The sequence below is a fragment of the Ambystoma mexicanum genome, chromosome 1p (assembly GCF_040938575.1).
Source record: "Ambystoma mexicanum isolate Mex_15411 chromosome 1p, UKY_AmexF1_1, whole genome shotgun sequence".
Classification (NCBI taxonomy): Eukaryota; Metazoa; Chordata; class Amphibia; order Caudata; family Ambystomatidae; genus Ambystoma; species Ambystoma mexicanum.
In genome coordinates this window covers 381,331,381-381,353,545 of record NC_090921.1, presented here as the reverse complement: position 1 = coordinate 381,353,545, position 22,165 = coordinate 381,331,381, and the positions used below count along the sequence as shown (strand labels likewise).

General features: G+C 42.3%; 1 protein-coding gene across 3 annotated transcripts in view; it reads right to left on the bottom strand.

Annotated features, from left to right (window-relative positions):
- Positions 1-4,524: 4,524 nt before the first annotated feature.
- The window catches only part of BORCS8 (BLOC-1 related complex subunit 8), a 101,616-nt gene continuing 83,975 nt past the window's right edge, over positions 4,525-22,165 (bottom strand). For 2 of the 3 annotated variants that reach the window (XM_069649124.1, XM_069649123.1), the window contains exon 4: positions 4,525-4,854. In XM_069649124.1, coding sequence (XP_069505225.1) covers positions 4,743-4,854 — 112 coding nt within the window. In that variant the 3' untranslated portion in view covers positions 4,525-4,742. Of the gene's footprint in view, positions 4,855-13,018; positions 13,084-22,165 lie in introns of all 3 variants that reach the window. The other variant, XM_069649125.1, reaches the window with a different exon arrangement.

Genomic DNA, 22,165 nt, shown 5'->3' with positions numbered 1-22,165 from the left:
GCAAGCACAGGGTACAACAGTGTGTGGACAGTGACTGATGCCCCGGGCACAGCGGTGCAGATTAGGTTTGGCTGCAGGCAAAGAGATTGAATATTGCTGATCTTTAGACCAGCTTGGAGTCTGTTAGCTCTTCACAGGCTCTAAACATTTGGTTCATAAAATAAGAGCGCCGCGCTGGGTATTGAGCAGGGAATCGCAGCTGGACACTAATAAGAATAGCGGATTTCCACCACATAGAAGCCACTGTTGGCTTTGAAGAAGTTCTGACTGCCATAGCAGAAAACCTTTGTTAGCCTATTACTGAGTTTTTAAATATAGTTTACATTTTGGAGTTGCTTAAAGTTTCTACCTAGAAGTCCCTTATGAAAAACAGTAGAACAGCTCTGGCTTAACAGAGGCAAGAGAATGGCACTGCACACAAGATGGCCAGGATCCGACACACACGCAGGGTTTGCATTGGCACAGCATTAAGCTCCCAATGCTTTTGGGTGCCACACAAAGATGTGTGCTTTGCTCAACGAGAGCATTAAGCTCTGATGCTTTTAATTATTGATCTTATGCTCTCCTGCTAAGGGTTTATGCAACTTCAAATAGGCGTGCATACTACACATGCCACTACAAGACCTTTTGGAGATGAATGCATTGCATTGGATTGAGTCCTGCATTGTGCAGGAGTTTCAGAGTGGAGTTGAACCACTGAGATGAATGCCTGAAAATGAGATGAGCGTCATCCGCATAGCACTGAAAGTTGGGACATAATGAGACGGTCAAGATTCCATCTGAAGGAGATGAATGTTACATAGTGGGTTATCTTAAAAGCAAACTGCACAAAAGGGAATCATTATCTCCAGTAGTGAACTTGAACCATCATTGCCAAAGTCAAAAAGGCTCACACGCAGGCAATTGATAAACAATCAGGGTTGCCTAAGCCAAAAGGAAATAACTGAGCCTAATAGTGTGCATGAAGAATATTTCCCAGGTGTAGAGAATGTTTCAAACCCACATTGCCAGAGCTAAAGAAGTGTAAATGTTGAAGGTATTTATATAGCGCACCGTCACCAACAGAGTTGGTCTCCAGGCGCTCAGGCGGATCTGTAAACAAAAAGGTGGGGGGTGTGTTAGTGGGTGAAGTGGGCGTGGAAAAGTGAGACGTGGTGTACTGTTGGCAGCTTCAGTTCAGTTTTCACTGTGCGCTGAGCTTGGGTGTGCATTTAGGATGAAAGCGGGACCTCGCGTGCTGTTGTCGCGAACTATATGTTGATTTTTGGTTGTGGTGAAGTCTGTGCGGTTTGCTGTCAGAGAGGTGGTTGTGTGGGTTTTTGTGTGAATTACGTATGGGTTTTTGTGCGAATTAAGTACTGTGAAGGAAAGAATGTGTTTTGATCAGCATTTTGTTAATAAGAAAGGTGGAACAAGATTGGCAGGAGGGCTACCCTTCTGATACAAGAGGTCCAGGAGGAAAGAGTCACTGCCTGTCTTGCGTAGGTAGGGCAAAAACTTAGGTGTAGCAAATAGCACCAGTGTGATTCATGTTCGCTTTGAAGACATTCTTAAATCGAACTGTGTGAAGCAGAAGACATTGTTAAAACCCTTGAAGTTGACCCTTACCACAGAAGTATGTGAAACTAGTAATTTGACCTGGCAAAGGTGAAAACAGGTCATAGAACTTTGTACCAATTGGTTCTGTTTGGACAGTGGAGGATACCCAAACAGAGAGCTGCAGTAGTTTGTCTTGGCCGACACGAGAATATACCAGGCCAAGACCTTGGAGACGATTGGTTTTGTTCTGGCAAGAGTACACCGGAGCAGAACGTTGTAGTAGTAGTACGCCTGGCATGAGAGTAAACCAGGTGGAAGTTCATGAAGTACTGTGGTGGGGTAAAACCTATGAATAAGTAGTTGAAGAATCACTGAAGTGTTTTGGTGGAGTAGTACTGAGACTAAAGTGGTGCCAACATATCCTGACAAGGACATTTTATGTGGAAACTAATTGAGTACTGAAATATTATTTGTTGGTGGCAAGAAGCTGTCTCAAGATCTTTATTGAACTACGCGTTACTGATACCAACAGGCTGTAAAAATATCTTGGCTACAAATGGAAAGAGAAAAGGGTTGTTGAACATTTGTGAATCATCTTTGGAACCCAAGTAGGAACTTTGGGTTGTCAAGTTGGATTAAAAGAGAACTGAAGCAAACTTTTCTGTTATGATACAGGATTTACGGATTTCCTCATCTTTTTTTGAACAATTAAAGGAAAGCCTGCTTGAATCTGGGGAAGGGAAGTTCTCCCAGGTTATCATAAGAAGCAGCTATTGTGGTGTGGATTTTGTGAAACTGCCATATATTTTCTTGTTGACTTGTTGTATAAGGGTGAGGGACAGAAACGTTGTTAAGAGGGTTTCCTTTAGTTTATTTTAGGAAAATCCTCATTAGAGTAGGGATAGTGAGGCGTTAATCCAACCTTTCAAATCAAATAAAATGGCATGTTTGGTAAAACGTTCATAAAGTAGTCTGCCTCATATTTCTAACCCCTCACAGGATTCATTTCTCAAATAAGACTATTTACTTGGAGACTTGGTTGTCCAGAGTAATGAATGTAGAAGGAATTCGGAGCCCTGTATCATCTTGTCGGTCTGGAGGTCTCTGGTCACTAAAGAACAATTTAAGCCTAATCTTCATAAAAAACGGTCTGAATTCCATCCCAATCAAAAACAAATCCGTTTGGTTGGTCGGGACAAAAGACAGGCCTTTGGACAGGACCTGCGAATGAATGGAGCCGAGTTCGTAGCCTGATAAGTTGAAAATGGGAAGACTTGCAACACCATCCTGGGAACAGTCTTCCACGTGTGTAGGCATGCAGTCTATTTCCTGGTGTATAACCTCCTGCGGAATCTCCGCTGTCTCCCCGCTCCCCAAGGTGGGAAGTCTTGCGAGAATGGGTCCCATGGTTGACCTCCGAACTGGCACCTTACTAAAAAAGGTCTTGGATCACTAGTAGGTTGATATTGGTAAGGGCTATAATCGTAGGAATCCTCTCCAGGGGAGTCACTGCTCGAGTCCGAGAAAGTGACCCACCTCCTGCGTCCCCTCTGGTGGCTAAAAGGTTATGTAAATATCTCAGAGTTGAGATTCCAAGGTAGAACCCCTTCCCTGCCTTAAACTCCTGTAGATCTCTCGTCAGTTTCCTCACACATCATGTAGTCCAGAGTGCCTTACCTGTTTTGGTAACTTTTCGAACAGTGCAAACAGCATCTTACAATGCAGTGCACTAGGATGCTTTTGTATCACCCTAGTCTTTTACACTGGGGATTTTGGGTTATTTATATAAATGTGCCTAAAGTCAAGCTGGTGACAGCAGCTACATTTTTACCATTATTTGCAGTAATTTTAGTGTGCACATTTGCATTTACCGCATCTGGTTACCAAACCTGCCTAGCACCCAAAAATGGCTGTTCAATGAGATTTTTTTCTTGTTCATTACCATATTTTTTCTTGGCCTCAGGACATCCCCGACATGGTCATGCATTTTCCAGCGAAAGCTGCCGTTTACGCATGCTAGTGTATGCCATTTGTGGGCAGACCCAGGAAATGGGTGAAAGTCTGGGGTGCATGCATGAGTGAAACCCACAGTTGTCCCGGATCGGACCACTGCTGGCTGAGTGAGTGGTGCAGATCCTTACCATTGCTGGGCTGGTTTTTGCCATGGGCCTGGATTTGGGATAAGAAAATGACTCCTGCAGTCAATCCAGTAGATTAGCATTGGAGCCAAGTATACTGTGTAGCAGTACAGTTAACTAAAGACCCGTTAACGACTCCAGGAGAGACCTTGTGACTTTTCCTGCAATTGTCCCGGTGAAGACCTGCTCGACTACCTGATCTGAGAAGGCCCTCAGCAGTGCTTCGGCCCTTGCACTGGAGGGACCAAACAGTCTCAACTTCTTCTCGCGCTCCCGCAGCTATGAGCCCACTGAATCGTCCATGGATGACTGTCTAAAATACAGTGGGCAGAAACAGAACTATAAAAAAAAAAAAAACTGTTTTAATGGTTTAAAGGCATAAAAACTGACAGGAGGTTCACAATTAGAAGCAGACATTAACAATTTGAGAAATAAATTTCATGTATAGAAAGCGTTACCCTTTGATAGTGGGCAACCAATTTACAAATTATCCAACACAATGGGGATATGCACTCAAGACAATCACCGATGTGGTGCAGGCCCGAGTCATGCATTAATAACACTTTTATGAGTTATCAGAATGATCACAAAAAACCCTTGGTTACTGTTCATGCAGATATTTTTCTCTCCATTAGCAACAAAATCTTCCACTTGCCTGGCTGGCAGCACTGTATGTTGACTTGGTATGATTTACTTCTTGTTCAGCACACAGACCATTAAACGAGTTTCCGAAAACAAAATATACAAACATCCTGTCCTAACAACAGCAAATTAACGAGGAATTGTTAAACCGTCTCATTTCATAGTAAAATCACAAGAGATTTACAATTTAAAAAAACACTAGGCAGATGTTTTAGTCCATTTATATTTAGTGGTATGGACATTCCCTTTTGGAGCATGTTAAATACTCTGCAAGACCTGAAAGAAATGTTGATTTCATTTGATTGGTCAATGCATAACTTTGAAATATCCGCCTTAAACAAGGGCTTGAGTGGCTAGGACGGTCTGGTTCAGCAGAAAAGAAAGATAGAAAGGTGGGCTGTGGCAGGGCAGGGTTGCTCCCCACTACCTGTGGCCTGGAGCAGAGCCCATGCGGTCCTTTATGCTGATTGCTTGTTTGAGAAGACCTTCGATGCTCCGGAAATATGCACCGCTGTAGGTCATGCTGCGAATGGCACTGCAAAATAAAGTGTAAATTGTCAGCTCTTAAACGCATAACTTGATTCCCCCACTTTTCCCTTAAGCCATCAGCAACGTAGACAGTTTACTTGAACAAGGAATAATAGAATTAGAAAATGTCAAAATCCTACAAGCACATTTATATTGGGTGCTCTTAATGGTAAATAGCAGCAAGTACATTGTCTGGGACAAGCCCCCTGATCTATGTTGATGTTTGGGTGGGATCGAAACTGATAAGTGCCTTTGCATCTCAAAGCCTCAACACAGCCCCGGTTAGCTACCCACAAGTGTGTCTTCTCAACAAAAAACAATCTCTCTCCTCTAAGGGATGTGACCTAGAAGTGGGACCAAGACTGATTTGCATCAGTCTTTCCTCTTTTCTAATGGCTTGGCAGGCGAAGACCAATGATCTGGAGGGTTGCCCTGAACAATGCAAGAGGTTAGGATTAATTCTAAACCTTCCGGCCAACAGCTCTTGTTTTATGTAGGCAATTGATACATTTACTACATAAAGGAGAAGTGTTTCTAGGTCATACTTTAATACCCACAAAATGGGTATACAATTTACCACCACAGGGGAGGTGGGTGGAGGCAGCTATAGGAGAACAATCATCTGGTCAACAGGTCATATATATTGGGCTTGGGCTCTGTTCGATAAGCCACAGATAGGGTTTTGCTTCCAGTTCTGAAGGTCACATCTGAAAAATGTTCATACCTTTCTGGGTTTATCGCTACAATAGAATAAATGCAGAGATTGACAGCCAACATTGCTGTAAACCACAGGCTTACTAAGCCTTATAGTACCTTAATGATGTATAGCCATTCGTTGTAAATTGACAAGTGGGGGATGGGGGAGGAGGCATTGGTAAGGCATGTGTCTCTCAAACATCCAGTTGAAATTTTAAGAACGGTCTGTGCATCAAAGAACTGAAATGTGCATGCAATTGAGGGGAGGACGTACAGGCGAATATGAGATCTAAATGTAGGCAAACTACACAAAAAACTTGCAATGCTCAGTGGAAGTGTTATCATAGAACTTACATAATGTAAGATTGGTGGGACAGGGAGAAGCACTGAAATAACCATAGCTTTTTTGTAAAGGGAAACATCAGCAAATGCTCTAAACAGCCCGTCTGTTTATATAGGAAGCTTTGAATTAATCCTAACCGAAGGCCTTTGATCTGGACCGCACTCTATCCTGTTGTTGTGGTATTACAACAGGTGGCAACATGTGCAAGTCAATCTTGATTCTACTCCCAGAAGAAGCAATTGCACACAAAGCCACTTGGTCGCATCCTTTCTCAACAGGGCCTCTATCACCTCAAACCTATCTCTGCCTCTTCGGCATCACCAGTGTGGCTCAGCTTGGGAAACTGGTACCAGTGATCCTGGGACCCATGTCTGGGTATGCCAGACGATTTAGAATGGCTTGGCAACACTGAAGAGTGATGGATGGAAAGCTTTGACCTAACCCTAATCCACGACTATTGATATAGCATGCTGAAAAAAACAGTGGCATGGAAGGCTTCTCAGATCAACTGCCAGAAGTTCAGATTACTTCCATGCTTTCCAACACTAAAAAGTGATAGATGGAAGAGGAGTCAAAAACAATGAATGTAAAAAGACCGGAGACGGAAGCACCAATGGCGTAGCAGCAGCCAACCATGGTGTGGTTACCGCCAGCGGTAGGGCCTAAAACAGATGTCAGTAACTAGATGCTTTCCCAACTAATCGTTAGAGATATTATTTTCATGCTCATCAAATGCAACAAGAAGTTGTTTTCTGCTCAGTGCAAGTCTCGCACCCAAAAGAAAAGCATGCCCAAATTGGTATATTTGAATAATATTTTTCAGACATTTTACTATTATGGTGAGCATTGCGACAAATGAAAACCAAGCCCACTGAGCATTCTGAGCTCCATATGCTTACATCCCCATCTATGGCCATTATTATGTTCCCAAAACGCGCTTTGATTGTATTCAAAGCAGACAGGAACTATTGAACTATTGTGCTATTTATCCCTATAGATTTATTTTCAGAATCGGGGAAATTGAATCAATTACTGAATTCTTCATATACCGAGTGAGAAAATATTTTATTTATAAACAGCAACCTATTTCCAAACTGAACCAGAGACATGTATTTACAATATGCAGACTTCATGCAAACAAGACCCCCAGAGGTCAAGCAGGGTGACACAAAATTCATGTTTGCAGTGTCTAATGATTTTTATTATTTTTTATCATCACTATTTTTAGAGTATTTATTGGGTGGAAACCAACAGAGCGCTTTACAAGTCTTAGGGGAAAGTGCACAGGGAGGGAAGCAGACTGCAAGGGAGCGGGGAGTTGCCAACAAGAAACCAGGGAGGGCACAATGCCCAGTCACATATTAGGTGAAAATTCCTTGAAAAGGAGGGTCTTGAGCCGTTTCGTAAAATGTAAAAATGAGAGGGCGAAAGGGAGGAGGTTTCTGAGTCTAGTCTAGTGGGTTAAGACCGAGAAGGCCCATCTTTTGGTTTTGTTGTTTCTGCACCGGCAGTGTTGAAGTCTGCCCATGCCCTTGCTTCTGATTTGTTGTGTGAGTGATGTTTGTGTGAGGGTGTGGTGGGTGATGTGCGTGTGCGCAATGCGTCCATGTGTTTGTTGGCAGGGGGCTGCATCATGGAAGTTGTTGATAGTGACAATGCTGTCTTATAGCGTTTGCGCAACATTATCCAAAGATCTCAATATAGCAAGTTGGAATAGATTGTGGCTTCAGCTTCATCATCAAGATTTAAAGAGATCACACTGGTATAGATTGTGGTCATAGCGTCACAGAAGTGATTTACATTGACCATGCAAGCCTAGATTGCAATTGCAGCTTCATAACTTATTTACAGTGACCATAATGGCACGGATGTGGCCACAAAATCAAAGGTCTTTACACCAAGAATGCTGACATTTATTATGGACTCTGCTCCATGAAATGATTTACACTGGCTGTGCTGGGATACACTGTGGGCTCAGCTGCATAAAAAAGGTATTAAAATGGCAATGCTGCCATATGTTGTGAACGCAGGCATCATGAACATTTTGTCTGTTGGTACATGGCATCTGCCATGCATTACCCCAGAGAACCTATTGTACATTATTGGCCTGTGTAACCCATTTTTCTCAGAAAATGTACAATTTCAACAAATCTAAAAATGTTCTCAGGAAAAATAGCCGATTTCTCCTACAATATGTAGGGGTTGCTCAATATGTTTGTGCTAATTTGTTGAAGGTGTTAATGCCCCTGCATTAAAAGGTATTCACCTTCCGCCACTGACTTTGAATGGTTTCAAATGCTAGTGCCCCCTCAAGAGCTGCCGGACCCAACCCCACCCCCGGCACCAAATGCTGATTCCGCCAATGCTATGTGCATAATGTTCCTGGCTGCACATAATGGTGGCTGGAACATTTGGGGGACAGTTCCACACCCCTTGTTTCTATGTTAAATGCAGGATTTTAATCAAAACTACATCGCTTACCTAGTCCAGTCTGCACCCCGCTGCTGCGCTGCTTTACACTCTATGCTCTCCCGTTTTGTCTTTCATCCCATACTCGCTCAGCATTGCCCTTCATCCTGGTCCTTGCACTTCCCCTGCCCCTTCCGCTTACCTGAATGTTCACCTCCCCTCTAAATCCATATTTCTCCATCCATTTCTCATTTCCTGGCCACTTCAAACAGGGCACCTTTCTTCGACACATCACATCCATTCCCAACCCAGATCCATTCTTGTACACCACCTTCCTACCTTCTATTCCCTTCCATCCACCCTTTACAGTTAAGTATTTTTGAGATGTGTTACTTGTGCTTCCTATTTTCAGCTTGTAGTAAGGGCGATACCTCCTTGGCCCTTTTGGCCTTTGGCTGTTATTCCCCTTCATCCTATCCCAGTTTCCCATCACCCTCCTTTTGTCCTTAATCTCTGAGTTTCCCAACCCCTACAATGTACACACTGCGTGTTACTGACTTTCTTTGCTTTTTACTCTTGGGTCATCTGTCACTTCTACAGACTGACTAGAACTTTCTAATTACCACCGACAAGAGCCACTTGGTCCCTGGTATTCACAGGAATGCACATGACATGCAGACTCTAGCTATGTACCGCCTGGTGGTGCTTTCATCTTGATTTAACCCTTCCCTACATGTTTTGGGTCCTCAGTCTTCTCTTTCCACCACCGCAATATCAACCCTGATCTAGGACTGGTGGCTGTGGCGCTACCTCTTCAGGTTTCAATCTTGGGTGCTGCTCCATTTTGTAAAGTAGATTGGATTCAAACCAGGACCAAGGCCATCTCCTTTCTAGGATCTTCCTTGGCATGGTGGGCTATCTTAGCTTCCTTCATCAATCATTAGCTATTCAGGTCTTTTTATTTTTTATTCCCGACCAATATTGGCCCATTGCAGCAAGGTTTTCCTTGTAGCGTTACCAAGCATGTTTTTCAATGTTGTGATTACTTGCATTTCAAAGAGCCTCCTCTCTCCGTAGTTTTGAAGCCTGCATCTCCCTTTTGCTCTATTGTTAAGGTGCCACTACCATGAGCTGTACTGGATCATTGCTATTAATGTTCCAAAATAGAGTTCCTTGAGAGCTACCTTTATATAAGCCTATTTTGCTCCAATTGATGATTTAATATCCACAATAAAGTTCCAATACGTTATGCGGTTTGAGGAGCAGACAGTGCTCTCTGGAGGTTCTTAAATAAAATGGCTGTCCTGGCCTAGCATGGTATTGATATGGGAAACGAGAGTTCCTCAATATGACTAGGGTATTAAGAAGGCTCATATGCTAAGTGCCAAGTGGCATTTGCTTGCCTTACAAAGTGTCTATTCTCCATGTAACCTTGCCTCTCCCTTTCTTACTAAGTTGTGTTTTTAAATTCAGCCAAAACTCAGCGCTGTTAGGAATATTCATGTTGCACCAATATTCATAGTCCTGTATTATGAGCAGAGAGTACGCTGATAGCTAAGATTTGCTAGGACTTCTTGCTGCTATTTATAGATATTCTGTAGTTTTAGTTATTGGGCAAAATTCCAAATAGATGCTACACTATTAAAACTACCTACTAAATTGTAGGCTGCCTTGCTTGGTATTGTATCAAAAGGTGAAATGAAGATCGGTGAGACCCAGTCATAAAAATGGCTTGGCAGACTGAATAACTATGGTCTGGGGAGTTGCCGAGAGTTCCGCCAGTGGTTAAGATTAATTCTAAACCTTCCAGCCATCACCTCTTATGTTTTGCTCCAGTCCACATCATTCGAAGGACACCACTGCTTCAAGTTCAAGGGATTGCAAACTCTTATCAAAAGGATCATGACAAAACTACCAAGCTCAGGTAAGGCGAGCGCAGACATGTGTTGCAGTGTCACTCACATTCACACAACAAAAGTGACCTTAGAACTCAAGTGTGCCAACTGCCTGCCTTAAGTATGCCCAATTGTGCTTTAATGAGACTAGTTGATCATGTATTTGCCCTTCAGAGTTACAGCTGCTCACACGCTTTAAGTACACTTCCCTGTGGTCATTGAATACTGGATTGTGACCCCTTTCCTTTCCCTGGGTATGCCAGTACTCAGTGCCAGATAAGATTTGGAAGTGGGATGATTTTACTCCCTATTTTATAAAGTTTAGTTTATACATTTTTAAATTTACTAACTGAAAAACAAACATGTTTCTGTGATAATTATTTCTTTGCACCTATTCATGTCCATGAAAAGATACAAGTTGAATTCTTCTGATCAGGCAATAATAATGCTAGTTTCTTCCTGTGGTACTATGTGAACTACTGGTCTAAACATATCCATTGAGCTGTGTGGGTGAAAGCAGGGGCAAATTTCCTACGTGACCGGTTCTATTTTTTTGTAGTAGTATTTTTACACTCCATTTCTATTTTTTGGGAGTATTTGCCTATTTTTAGGGAGTAAAAGTGCCTGATACACCCATTATCTGAAGGGCTGCATGTACTACTGTAGAGAACATCAGTGCGACATCCAGTGACATGTGACAACCAAAGAGTACTGTTAAGATGGATTTCGTATATAAGCCCATGAGGAGGATTTTAGAAGACCACCCTATTTGTGGTAAACGGGCATGACACAGAGGTTAGCCAAAGCCCAATCAAGGTAGTGTGGAAGAGCAGTCAAGGCTTAGCCTCAGGGAAGGTGTGAGAGTGGTCTAGGGTCACAATGAGTCCACACAGAACACCACCAATAATTCAGGTTAGTAAGTAAGTATATGAAAATAAAATTACTGATTAGGCCTTTCTGAACAGACTAAGCATATAAATCACAGGTAAATATTGCATTTAAAAACCAGAAAAAAAAAAAAAAAATATATATATATATATATATATATATATATATATATATATATAGGCCAAACTGAGGTGAAAATCAAGGAGTTGAATGCACTAATAGATCTAGTGGATTTGGAAAAGGGAATAGAAGTGGGTGATGAAGGCGAACCCATAGATTTTGATGAACTTAACATCAGAACAGACTGGACAGCTAAGAGCCAACTGAAACTGAAATCAAGGTTTAACCCCATGGCCAACCTTGGGCATAATATTGAGGCATTTCAGAGCCTAGTAGTCGAAGACCTAAAAAAATTACGAAGGAAAGAACAGAAGAAAATCTCGAAGGACAATATGTCAGCCCAAGACAGACAAGCATTACAAGTGCTACATGAACTAAAAAACTGCATCATTAAACCATCCGACAAAGGGCGCAATATAGTCATACAGAATAGAACGGACTATATAAGAGAAGCATATAAGCAGCTCAATGATATATAATGCTACATGAGGATCAAAATCAATCCCATTAAAGAACTGGAAAGAAAGATCATTTCCTTGTAGAATGGGAAGAAAAGGGCCTATTTGACCGAAGTTCTTATCGGCTACTAATTCAATTACACTGACAATTTACTTTCTCCCTAAGGTACATAAGAATATGAGAAACCACCAGGTTTGTTTGATAGACATGTTTTCCAGAGCTGAACCTAAGTACATAGATGAAGTTCTTTCCTTTTGTCTCTGTACTTCCGTCCGACTTGAGAGACACAACAGATTTCCTATCAAGAATTGAAGATATACCATGGGAAAAAGAATATCTGTTGGCCAGTATGGATGTGGTTTCACTCTACACGTCTATTAGCCATGAGTATGGCAAACAGGCGTGCCAACACCATCTTCACACCAGATCCCTAAATTATTTGGAACACACAAAGATGGTACTCTCAATGATTGAACTGTGCCTCAGAAGCAATGTTTTCCTCTTCAATAATGAGTACTTTAAACAGTTGCAGGGAACTGCTATGGGCACCACCTTTGCGCCGTTGTACACAAATTTATCGATGGGCGCATGGGAGGAACTTGACGTCTGGACAGACAGCAATCGCGAATACACAGATAATGTTATCTTATGGCTAAGATATATTGATGATCTCTTCATTATCTGGAAAGGAACGGAGCAGGGTTGGGTGGATTTTGTCAACTGTTTGAATCTCAACAAGAACAACCTCCAATTCATGGAAACTCACAGTCGCACACTAATCACCTTTATTGATGTCAACGTAACAATTGTGAATGAGAAGATAACTTGCGAGCTGCACAGAAAGTTACAAGGTCGAACACACCACTGCATGCGAATAGCGGACACCCTAAAAACCTAATTTGGAGTGTTCCGTACGGAGAATTTATAGGGTTGGGAAGAAATAACAGTACACTGGAATCTTATGACACAGAGCAAAATTACGGCTCATGGCTTTGCTAGACAAATGTATCCCAAGCGAGTGATCGAGAGAGCGTATCTCAAAGCCAGATCTAAAGAGCCATTAAGTCTCATAGCAGGACCCGATAGGAAGGATACTACGAAGACTGAAAAAGACAGTACTTGCCTGATTCTAACGTTCGACACTCGGGCACCTTTGATCAGGCGAATTTTGAATAAACATTGGAAAATCCTTATAGTGGATCAAGACCTTCGTAGCAATGTCAAGACCAGCCCTCCGAAAACTTTCAGAAGGAATCGATCCATAAAAGACACTCTGGTTCAAAGTTATATGACCAAAGAAGAAGACAGCAAAAAGACAAGTTGGTTACCAAATAAAAATAAGGTTTTTTTTTTAAATGTACCTGATGTAGCATCTGCAAGTATGCGAAGACCTGTGGTTCTTTCAAACATCCCATCAGAGGCCAAACTATTTTGATAGGAAAAAATCACATGTGAAACTGAATATGTTGTTTATGTTCTCACATGTGCCTGTGAAAAATGGTACATAGGCAGTACGAAATGCAAATTAAAGACACGCATTCAACAACACGTACAGGCCATCTTCAACAGTGATGTTAATTACCCAATAGCAAGCATTTTGCAGATTGCCATGAGAAAAACATGGGGAGTTTTGGTTTCTTTGGGATTCACAAAATTGAAACAGGACCCAGAGGAGGAAACAAAGAAAAACGTCTGCGACAAAGAGACTCAGTGCATTCTGGACTTCGAAAGCAAATTTCCAAATGGACACAATATCGACCAGGACATTGAAATTTGTACCTCCCTTCGTTCCTTCCCTTCTAGGTTTCAACAAATACATGAAATAATATAGAATGTTCCACTTTCCACCAGAATATGTCAATTTGTAATATGTTTATTTGCTATGAGTTATATTTGGATACTAGTATTTTAACATTTTTCTGATTTCTTGGTGATTGCTTCTTTGGTTTTATACACACGTGTGATAGTTGATATTTTTAACTTGTGGTGTAGAGAACTCGGGGGCTGGTGGAGTTGAAGGACCCAAAAGTAACGTAGTGGATGAAACTGATAAAGGTGTAACCTGGTATAGAATCGCATGAATAGGGTCTTGTCTTGGTAGACATATTGAATGTAGTAGTTAAATGCACTATGCAGCTGAAAATTCAAAAATGTTTTTATGGAACAAACATGCGACTAATTAGAATTGCTGCTATTGCACTATGCACTTTATTGATACTTATGCACTTTATGATTCTATTGTATTTTGCACAAGACCAACTATGCTGCTAACTGAAAGTTTTAGTCGTGACATATTGTGATGCTGACCGATATTGCTGCTACTGCACTATGCCATTTATGCAATTCAGAGCATTAGAGACAGGAACACTTATAGTTGCTGCTACTGTATTATGCGGTTCATTGTCATCTATGCACTTTAGAACTCCAAGGCATTTCTAACGAGTAACATCATGCTGCCAATTGGAAAAGTTTTGGCTGGGACGGATTGTGCTCCCGACCGATATTGTCGCGATTGCACTATGCACTTTATGGAATTCAGAGCATTTGAGACAGCTACACTATTAGAGTGGCTGCCATTGCATTATGTATTTTATTGATACTTATGCACTTTAGGATTCCAATGTATTTTTGCACAAGAAGAATCGTGCTGTCAATTGAAAGTTCAGGATGGGACACTTTGCACTGCTGACCGATATTGCTGCCATTGCACCATGTACTTCATGAAATTCAGAGCATTTGAGGCGGCAATACTATGTTGATGAATGAAATTATTGGTCGTTATTTGCACACTATGGTTTGGCTACCCACAATACTGCCAGTGCACTATGCACATTCCTGGTAAAATACTGTGTTGAGAACTATCAACCGTTATGTGATGCCCAGGTATGTTGATGAATTGATGCCGGAGTATGTTTATTAACTGATTACTTCTCGCATTAGAAATATGGTGTCGTCAACAAATGGTCATGAGGAGGAGATGATTTGCTTCTGATGAATATGGTGGCTATCTGCACTAAACACACCTTTGAAAGCATTGCATGAAAGACACAAATATTGTGCTGACAAACGTAAGCGATTGGTTATCATGTGTGTACTATGCATTGAAATGCTATGCGCTTCTGCCGCAATTTGGGCATCCATACGGTATGAGATAATGCAATGTTAAACACTGTGGTATTGAAATGCACGGAGCCATTATAACATTGGCTACCAAAATAATATAAAGTGCTTGCCGCATAAGGGGTACTGTCCATGCATTCCACAAATAAAAGATGTATTTAAGAGTTAACAGTCCTACCTCTCCCACATTAAAAGATGGCCACCATGCTTTTGCTACATAAGGTGTGGGTTAACTAAGGCAGTCCTTTTTCTACTGTGGCCAAAATACTCACCAGCTGCTTCCTTGCGCTTTGGACCTAGGTTTAAAAACTCACTGGTTGTAGGGGGCTAGTAGTTGTGAACAAGCGGCGAGTTTTGCCACGAAACACGTTAACGTCCCAAACGCCTTTACTGCATCATGGGAGTGCCATATTCTGATGGCTTGTAAATTGTGTTTGCTGAGATGTAAGGCTTAAATAAAGAAAACTTTTTCTACAAATGAACATTTTTGTATCCAGACGGTTTCTTCATCCAACGGCTGTGGAGAGTGCCACTCACCTTGCCTGATGTGAATCAGTGCCACAAAGATATATATTTATTAGACAGAAAGGGGGTGAGGGGCGCACTCTGGTTCCCAGCTTGCTGTACCTTTCCACAGTCCAGTAGACCTTCTCCTCTAATCGCTTTCATGCCCCTTGCAATCTTCAGGGAGGCAGTCTGTTCAAGTGTTAATGGTTAGTACCAATTATGGCCTCAGGGAATTCTGGTTGCTGTAGTCAATTTAAGTAGCCAGGAACCAGCTCACCCTCCAATTACACAAGGTAAATCCCCAATTGGGCGGAGGGGAGGAAAAACAACAGTGTGGCTCTCCTGAGTAGGGGTATGTGTTACCCCGGTGCCGCCACCTCTGGAGCCCGGGACTCCCAAAACCATTTGACAGAAAGGGGGTGAGGGGCGCACTCTGGTTATATAATACATTACTCACCGTAATCATATTTCTGATGTTTGTATCTGCTTAGATTCCCATGCTGTGCATAGGCCAACATCTAGTGGAAGCTGTGGAGTATTACAGTTGTTTTTTAAATTCAAAAAGGGACGTTGACTGGGCGTGCCAGTAATACTATCCCTAGTGTGATGTCCACTGTACCCATGGTCCTTCACGCGTCGAGGTCCCTCAGATTGTTATTTTCCTGACATGAGGTAGCATGAAGTGTAGCGCGAGTACATTTGTATCCAAGCAGATACGTATCAGACAAGCTCATAAGTATCAATGCGCATTTTCTCCAAGGGGAGGAAAGGTGGGTGCATGTGGATCTAACTAGATACAAGCATCAGAAATACGATTATGGTGAGTAATGTATCCCTTCTGAGGCTTGTGGAATCTGCTCAGATCACATGCTGTCCATATATTAGCGAGCAGTGTTAGGAGAAGGTGGTGGGATGTGAGCAGGTTCATGGGCAAACAGATGTCTTAGAATCACTTGTTCCACTTGTGTATCTGTCTTGGAATGAGTGTCAATGCAGTAATGCTGAGTGAAAGTGTGTATTGAGCTCCATGTAGCTGCTTTGCAAATGCTGTCTAGAGGGACATTTACAATGAAAGCCAGAGTGGCTCCTGTGCTCCTTGTGGAGCGAGTTCTAGGCCTGAAAGGCAGTGTTTTGTTTGATAATGAATAGCACATTTGTATACACAGGACTATCTGGCATTGTTGGAAATGCAGTCTCCTTCTCTGCCTGCTGCTATGGATACAAACAGTTGGTTTGTTTTTCTTAGCGGTCTGGTCTGGTTTACATAGTAAAGGACCGCTCTCCTCACATTTAGTGTGTGGAGTTTTACCTCAGCTGAGCTGGTGGGGTTCTGAAAGAAAGCCGGAAGCTCAATAGACTGGTTTATGTGAAATTTAGAGATGAACTTAGATGACAACCTATGGCGAGTATGTCAAAACATCTTGTCGCAAAGAAGGGATCCGGCACTGATAGAGCTTGTATTTCACTAACTCTTCTATTGGAAGTAATAGCCACTAAGAAGGCAGTTTTGTAAGTCAGGTGTTTAAGACGGACTTGTGCATAGGCTCGAAAGGGGGTCCCCATGAGCTTAGCGAGTACAACATTGAGATCCCAACCTGGCGGTGGGTTAGAAATGGGAGGGTGGAGTCTCTTTACTCCATCCATAGAAGTCTTGATAACGGGCAACTTCCACCATGAGACCTTATTGTGGGAGGTGGTGTATACGAACAAGCCCGCCAAGTGGACCCTTAAAGAGTTGAATACTAACCTAGAGTCTAGCAAGTGGAGCAAATAATTTAGGATGTGGGATGGAGAACATTCTATTGGGTTAATTTCGTTAGACTGGCCCCAAATCACAAATCTTCTCCACTTGTCGAAATACCAGTGTCTAATGTTAAAGGATAGTTCCGGGACTTTTTTTTTATTGTCCCTACGGGTCGGCCATGTGTTTGTAAGCATAAATCGGTAGATCGTAGGAAACTTTCCTATGGACCTTACCCGACTTTTCGCCCATTATCGCACTCGAAATCAGCCTCCATTTTGTGATAATCCTATCATTCCGCCGCATCGACCTGGCTCACCTGCCTTTGCGGCACTAAATCAAATCCCCCGCCCCTGAAACAGACTTTATCAAAACATTCATATTCCCCGCCTCTATCCGTGACGTGACTGTGCTGCGTAGGCAAACGCGCCCAGCCGTCTTCTACGCGACTCCACACAGACCCCGGAAATCAACACAGATCAGCTCACAATACAGCGCACCACAATTCGGAATATGAAACTGTACTTTGAAATCAAACCGCAAGATTGTAAATGTGGTAAAGTACATTTATTTGACATCAAATGTTTAGAGAATATTCAGCGATTTGCATTTTTATTTGCTCATGTTCCAAAAAGTTCGTATTGAGGAACGCGATGGTCCTTTGCTGTACACAGGGTCTTAGAGCATCTCACAATACAGCACCACAATTCGGAATGTGAAACCGTGGTTTAAAAGCAAACGGCAAGATTGTACATTTGGCAAAGTACGTTTATTGGACATCAAATGTTTAGAGAATATTCAGCGATTTGCATTTTTATTTGCTCATGTTCCAAAAAGTTCGTATTGAGGAACGCGATGGTCCTTTGCTGTACACAGGGTCTTAGAGCATCTCACAATACAGCACCACAATTCGGAATGTGAAACCGTGGTTTAAAAGCAAACGGCAAGATTGTACATTTGGCAAAGTACGTTTATTGGACATCAAATGTTTAGAGAATATTCAGCGATTTGCATTTTTATTTGCTCATGTTCCAAAAAGTTCGTATTGAGGAACGCGATGGTCCTTTGCTGTACACAGGGTCTTAGAGCATCTCACAATACAGCACCACAATTCGGAATGTGAAACCGTGGTTTAAAAGCAAACGGCAAGATTGTACATTTGGCAAAGTACGTTTATTGGACATCAAATGTTTAGAGAATATTCAGCGATTTGCATTTTTATTTGCTCATGTTCCAAAAAGTTCGTATTGAGGAACGCGATGGTCCTTTGCTGTACACAGGGTCTTAGAGCATCTCACAATACAGCACCACAATTCGGAATGTGAAACCGTGGTTTAAAAGCAAACGGCAAGATTGTACATTTGGCAAAGTACGTTTATTGGACATCAAATGTTTAGAGAATATTCAGCGATTTGCATTTTTCTTTGCTCTCGATCCAAATTAGTTCGTCTTGAGGGAAGCGATGTTCGTGTGCAGTACACAGGGTGTTGGTTTACGATAAAAATAAGCTCTTCTGTCGCACTGATAATCGCATGGCTGTTCCAACAACGAGGCACTAGGCCACCACAACGGTAGGTATGTTGCATCTAACCGTTAGTACCGCGTAAGGGCATACTTGTACTTGGCGATCGTCCCATAAAATGGTCAGGGTGGTAACGTTGTTCACGCGGAGAAGCAACTGGCGGCTGTAGAAGCCGTCCGCCGGTGTCTGGTACTCGTGACACAGACAGTAGTGAATGATGTACCTAAAAACATAAAAAATGAAATTAGTCTCACCATCAGATCCTTATTAAAATTATTAATTTCATAGCGAGGACAGCGCTACTGGGTGTACACAAGTGTTTAAAGGCGTGGCGAGGCATGGAGGGGGGGGAGTGGAGTACAAGGTAAGTAGCATAAAATAATAAATAAATAGGGCCAGCTGGTGGCAAGTGCAAGGTAAGTGCAGAACAAGTGCTGGGAAGGGGGGGCTGTAGGATACTGAGACAGTCCCCCAGTGCAGGGGTTGACAGGGAGGCAGTGCAGGTGGAGAGTGGAAGGGCCCAGGACCGAGGTCGCAGACAGTGGACCAGTTGTAGCAGGGGAGAAGGAGAGAGAAAGCAGAAGCAAAGAGGAAGGTTTTGAGGTGCTTCAGTAAAAGAAGATGGTTCTCCTCCAGATAGTGCGCGGTAGAAAACACTATGCCACATAGAACGAACAAGTACAACTGAACCCGTCTTTAAAGCCACTGTATAGTAATGAAATTGCGGTATAAACTCATCAAAAGTTACTTACATTATATTTGCATTTTCCATTGTGTCTCTGTGTAGGGCAGACCCGAAACACCACTCCTTCTTTGCCGACGTTACTTCTTCTAATGAACGTGGCTCATCGTTTCGTTTCTGAAATTTTATTCATTATCTTTTCTTAGTCTTTCAGGATGGTCCCGGCCTGTCAAGGTCAAATCACAATAGAACCTTATATTGGGTCGTGGGCCTTTCCGCCACCCGAGCAAAACATCAAAGCAGCTGACCTTCACTTTGAGCGAGCACACATTTCTAGTTAGCTCCAGTTAGTGTAAGGGCATCTTGTCTGCGTGCCTTTTTTTTTATTGTCCCTATGGGTCGGCCATGTGTTTGTAATACGGAAACATTCTATAATTTTTGTAAAAATGATTTATATTACTGTTTGGTTTAATTGCAATGGGCCTGCAACATGAGGAGACTCGAGAGAACAGACAATCGAATTACAATCATTTAAACCGTGATGTGTATTTCTCAATGAGCTCTGCTTTAGGTGGACATGGAACAGAGGCAATGTTGGGTGGCAATGCAGTTGTCCCCTGCATAGGTTCGTTCACCACTCCATGTATGTGCCTATCGAGGACATCTACGATAAGTCTCTCAATAAACTCATATTGCATATCCTCAAACACTGGTTTGATCACCCATTGTTTACTTCTTTTAGTGAAGGCCTTATTGTAGCGAAGCGTCCCTAAAGTTCCGGTCGTCCTACTTTGTTGACGGCCAACATTATGGTTATGTGCCAAGACCGCTAGAAGAGTCCGATTTATCATGCCTTCCATGCCAAAATGCAATCTTTTGGGCCTGTACTTTAGGCACATATTGTGGAACACCTCCAAATCTCCTGTGTGGCAGAATTCCGTGAGTCCCCTCAAATCTCTTGTTATAGTTTTATCAAATACAATCTTTTCAATGGCCTTGTGAGTGGGTGATGAAGGAATCAACCACTTCTTCTTCCGTGCCTCCTCTGTGGACAAATGGCCATGTTCACATTTGTGGAAATGCTCATTTGTCGACCATTGATGTACGTTGCTACAGTGCAACATTACTGACCGCCATTTTTCCAGTAGAATTTCCAACGACCCTTCACATGTTTTTGAGCTCCACCAAAGATGGTTGCTGATTGACTTGGACCACTGTGAAATACCTTGCATATCTTTTTTTTTTCCTGCAGCCGACAATTTTTTATTGATTGTTTTTGCAAGATGCCATACGTCAAATTGGTGATTTATATTTTTGTACTGTTCTCTCATTGTCTTGGCAATTGAAACGTGTCTGTCCGTGGCTATCAGGTCGATCACCATTCCCCGCGATTGTAGTTCTTGCAATGATGCTACAAAGCCAACTTTCTCCATGGCCACTGAGGATGTACTTTGTGACACCTGCACGACCACCGAACTCACAATTTTCTTACTTTCCATGTCCTGAAAGTGGTAGGTGCAGTACTTGGCTGAAAATCCTGGACTGTCGCATTGTCCATCACCGGCTAGCCTGAAGCGTTTGCCCGCGAATGTACTTTCCATTGACATTTTTTCCATTCTCCAAGCTTCGCTGATGGCTGGAAATAGATAATCGGTTTGGTATTTGTAGAACTGACCTTTCGCAATGAAATGGATTCCCACAAACTGAAAGAAATACTGTAACTTTTTAAAACTTGAACCACTAAAAAGTGCGGCCGCTGCACAAAGTAGATTGCCTGCTGGCAGTTGCCCCAGCATGGGTTGTGCAGACCATGCGAACGGATGATATTGTGTACAGGTGGCATGTATTTTAAGGTTAGTGCCTCGAATTGCACGAGTCACATTAATCAATGGCTCCCCACATACTTCCCCACCAACCCAATGCCCACATTTCATCATCATAATAATATCCATCAAACAGCTATCGAATACAATGAATTTGGCCTCTTTCCTTATACTGTCACTCTGCATCCCAGCTGGTTCGGCCTGTAACGTTGAGGACATGTCACTCGCATGAAAGGTACAATCTCTGATATCGTCTTCCGCTATGCTGAGTGATATTGATGGTGTTTCATTGTCGTCCACTTCATTCTCTTCCATTGCAACATCTGTTCCTTGTCCGGAGATGGGAGAAAAAAACAATGTCTTCAACTTTCGCGTGCTCTTATTTTTTGCGGGTGTGGATTCTGTGAATTGATCTACGACTGCATCCAAACTACCAGGAGGACATTCACTATCAATGGCTGGTGGTGGTATAGCTCCGTTGTCAATCACTTCATATTCTTCCCATTGGCACGATGCATCTCCAGTCTCAAGTCCCTGCCAAAAGGTTTGACAAGCAACATCTCTCGTTCGCTTCACTGTCTGTGTAGATCTAGTTCTTACACCCACTCGCAACTAGAGGACAGATTAGAAAAGGGATGTTCAGTTTAAACACAACTTACAGTATTGAACTATTGACAGTGAAAGACAACATAATATAGTGAACAGGACACTAACCTTCTTTTGCTTTCTTTTCTTTGAAACTTTCTTTCCTCGAACTTCAACATCTGGACGCTGTTGCTCCGACTCGTGTGTGAATGTCTCCACTTCCTCTCGCGCTGCAACGACTATACTTTCATGATAAGCACATCCATCACTCACTGAGGCTCCATCGACTCGCTGAAACATAGAACTTTCATTAGTATGTATAATAATATTGAAAACACAAAATGTACTTGGGGACCAATACCCATACGTACATCTCAATAGCAAAACACGAATGAACGCATTGTGTAGAACATTCAAACGACAATAGTTCACGCATTGTTGATCTAGTTAGATTGAACTGTCAAGATCCATACCTCGGGCTCCGCATAGACTTCCATTGATGATATTATTGAAGATGACGCTTCAGCA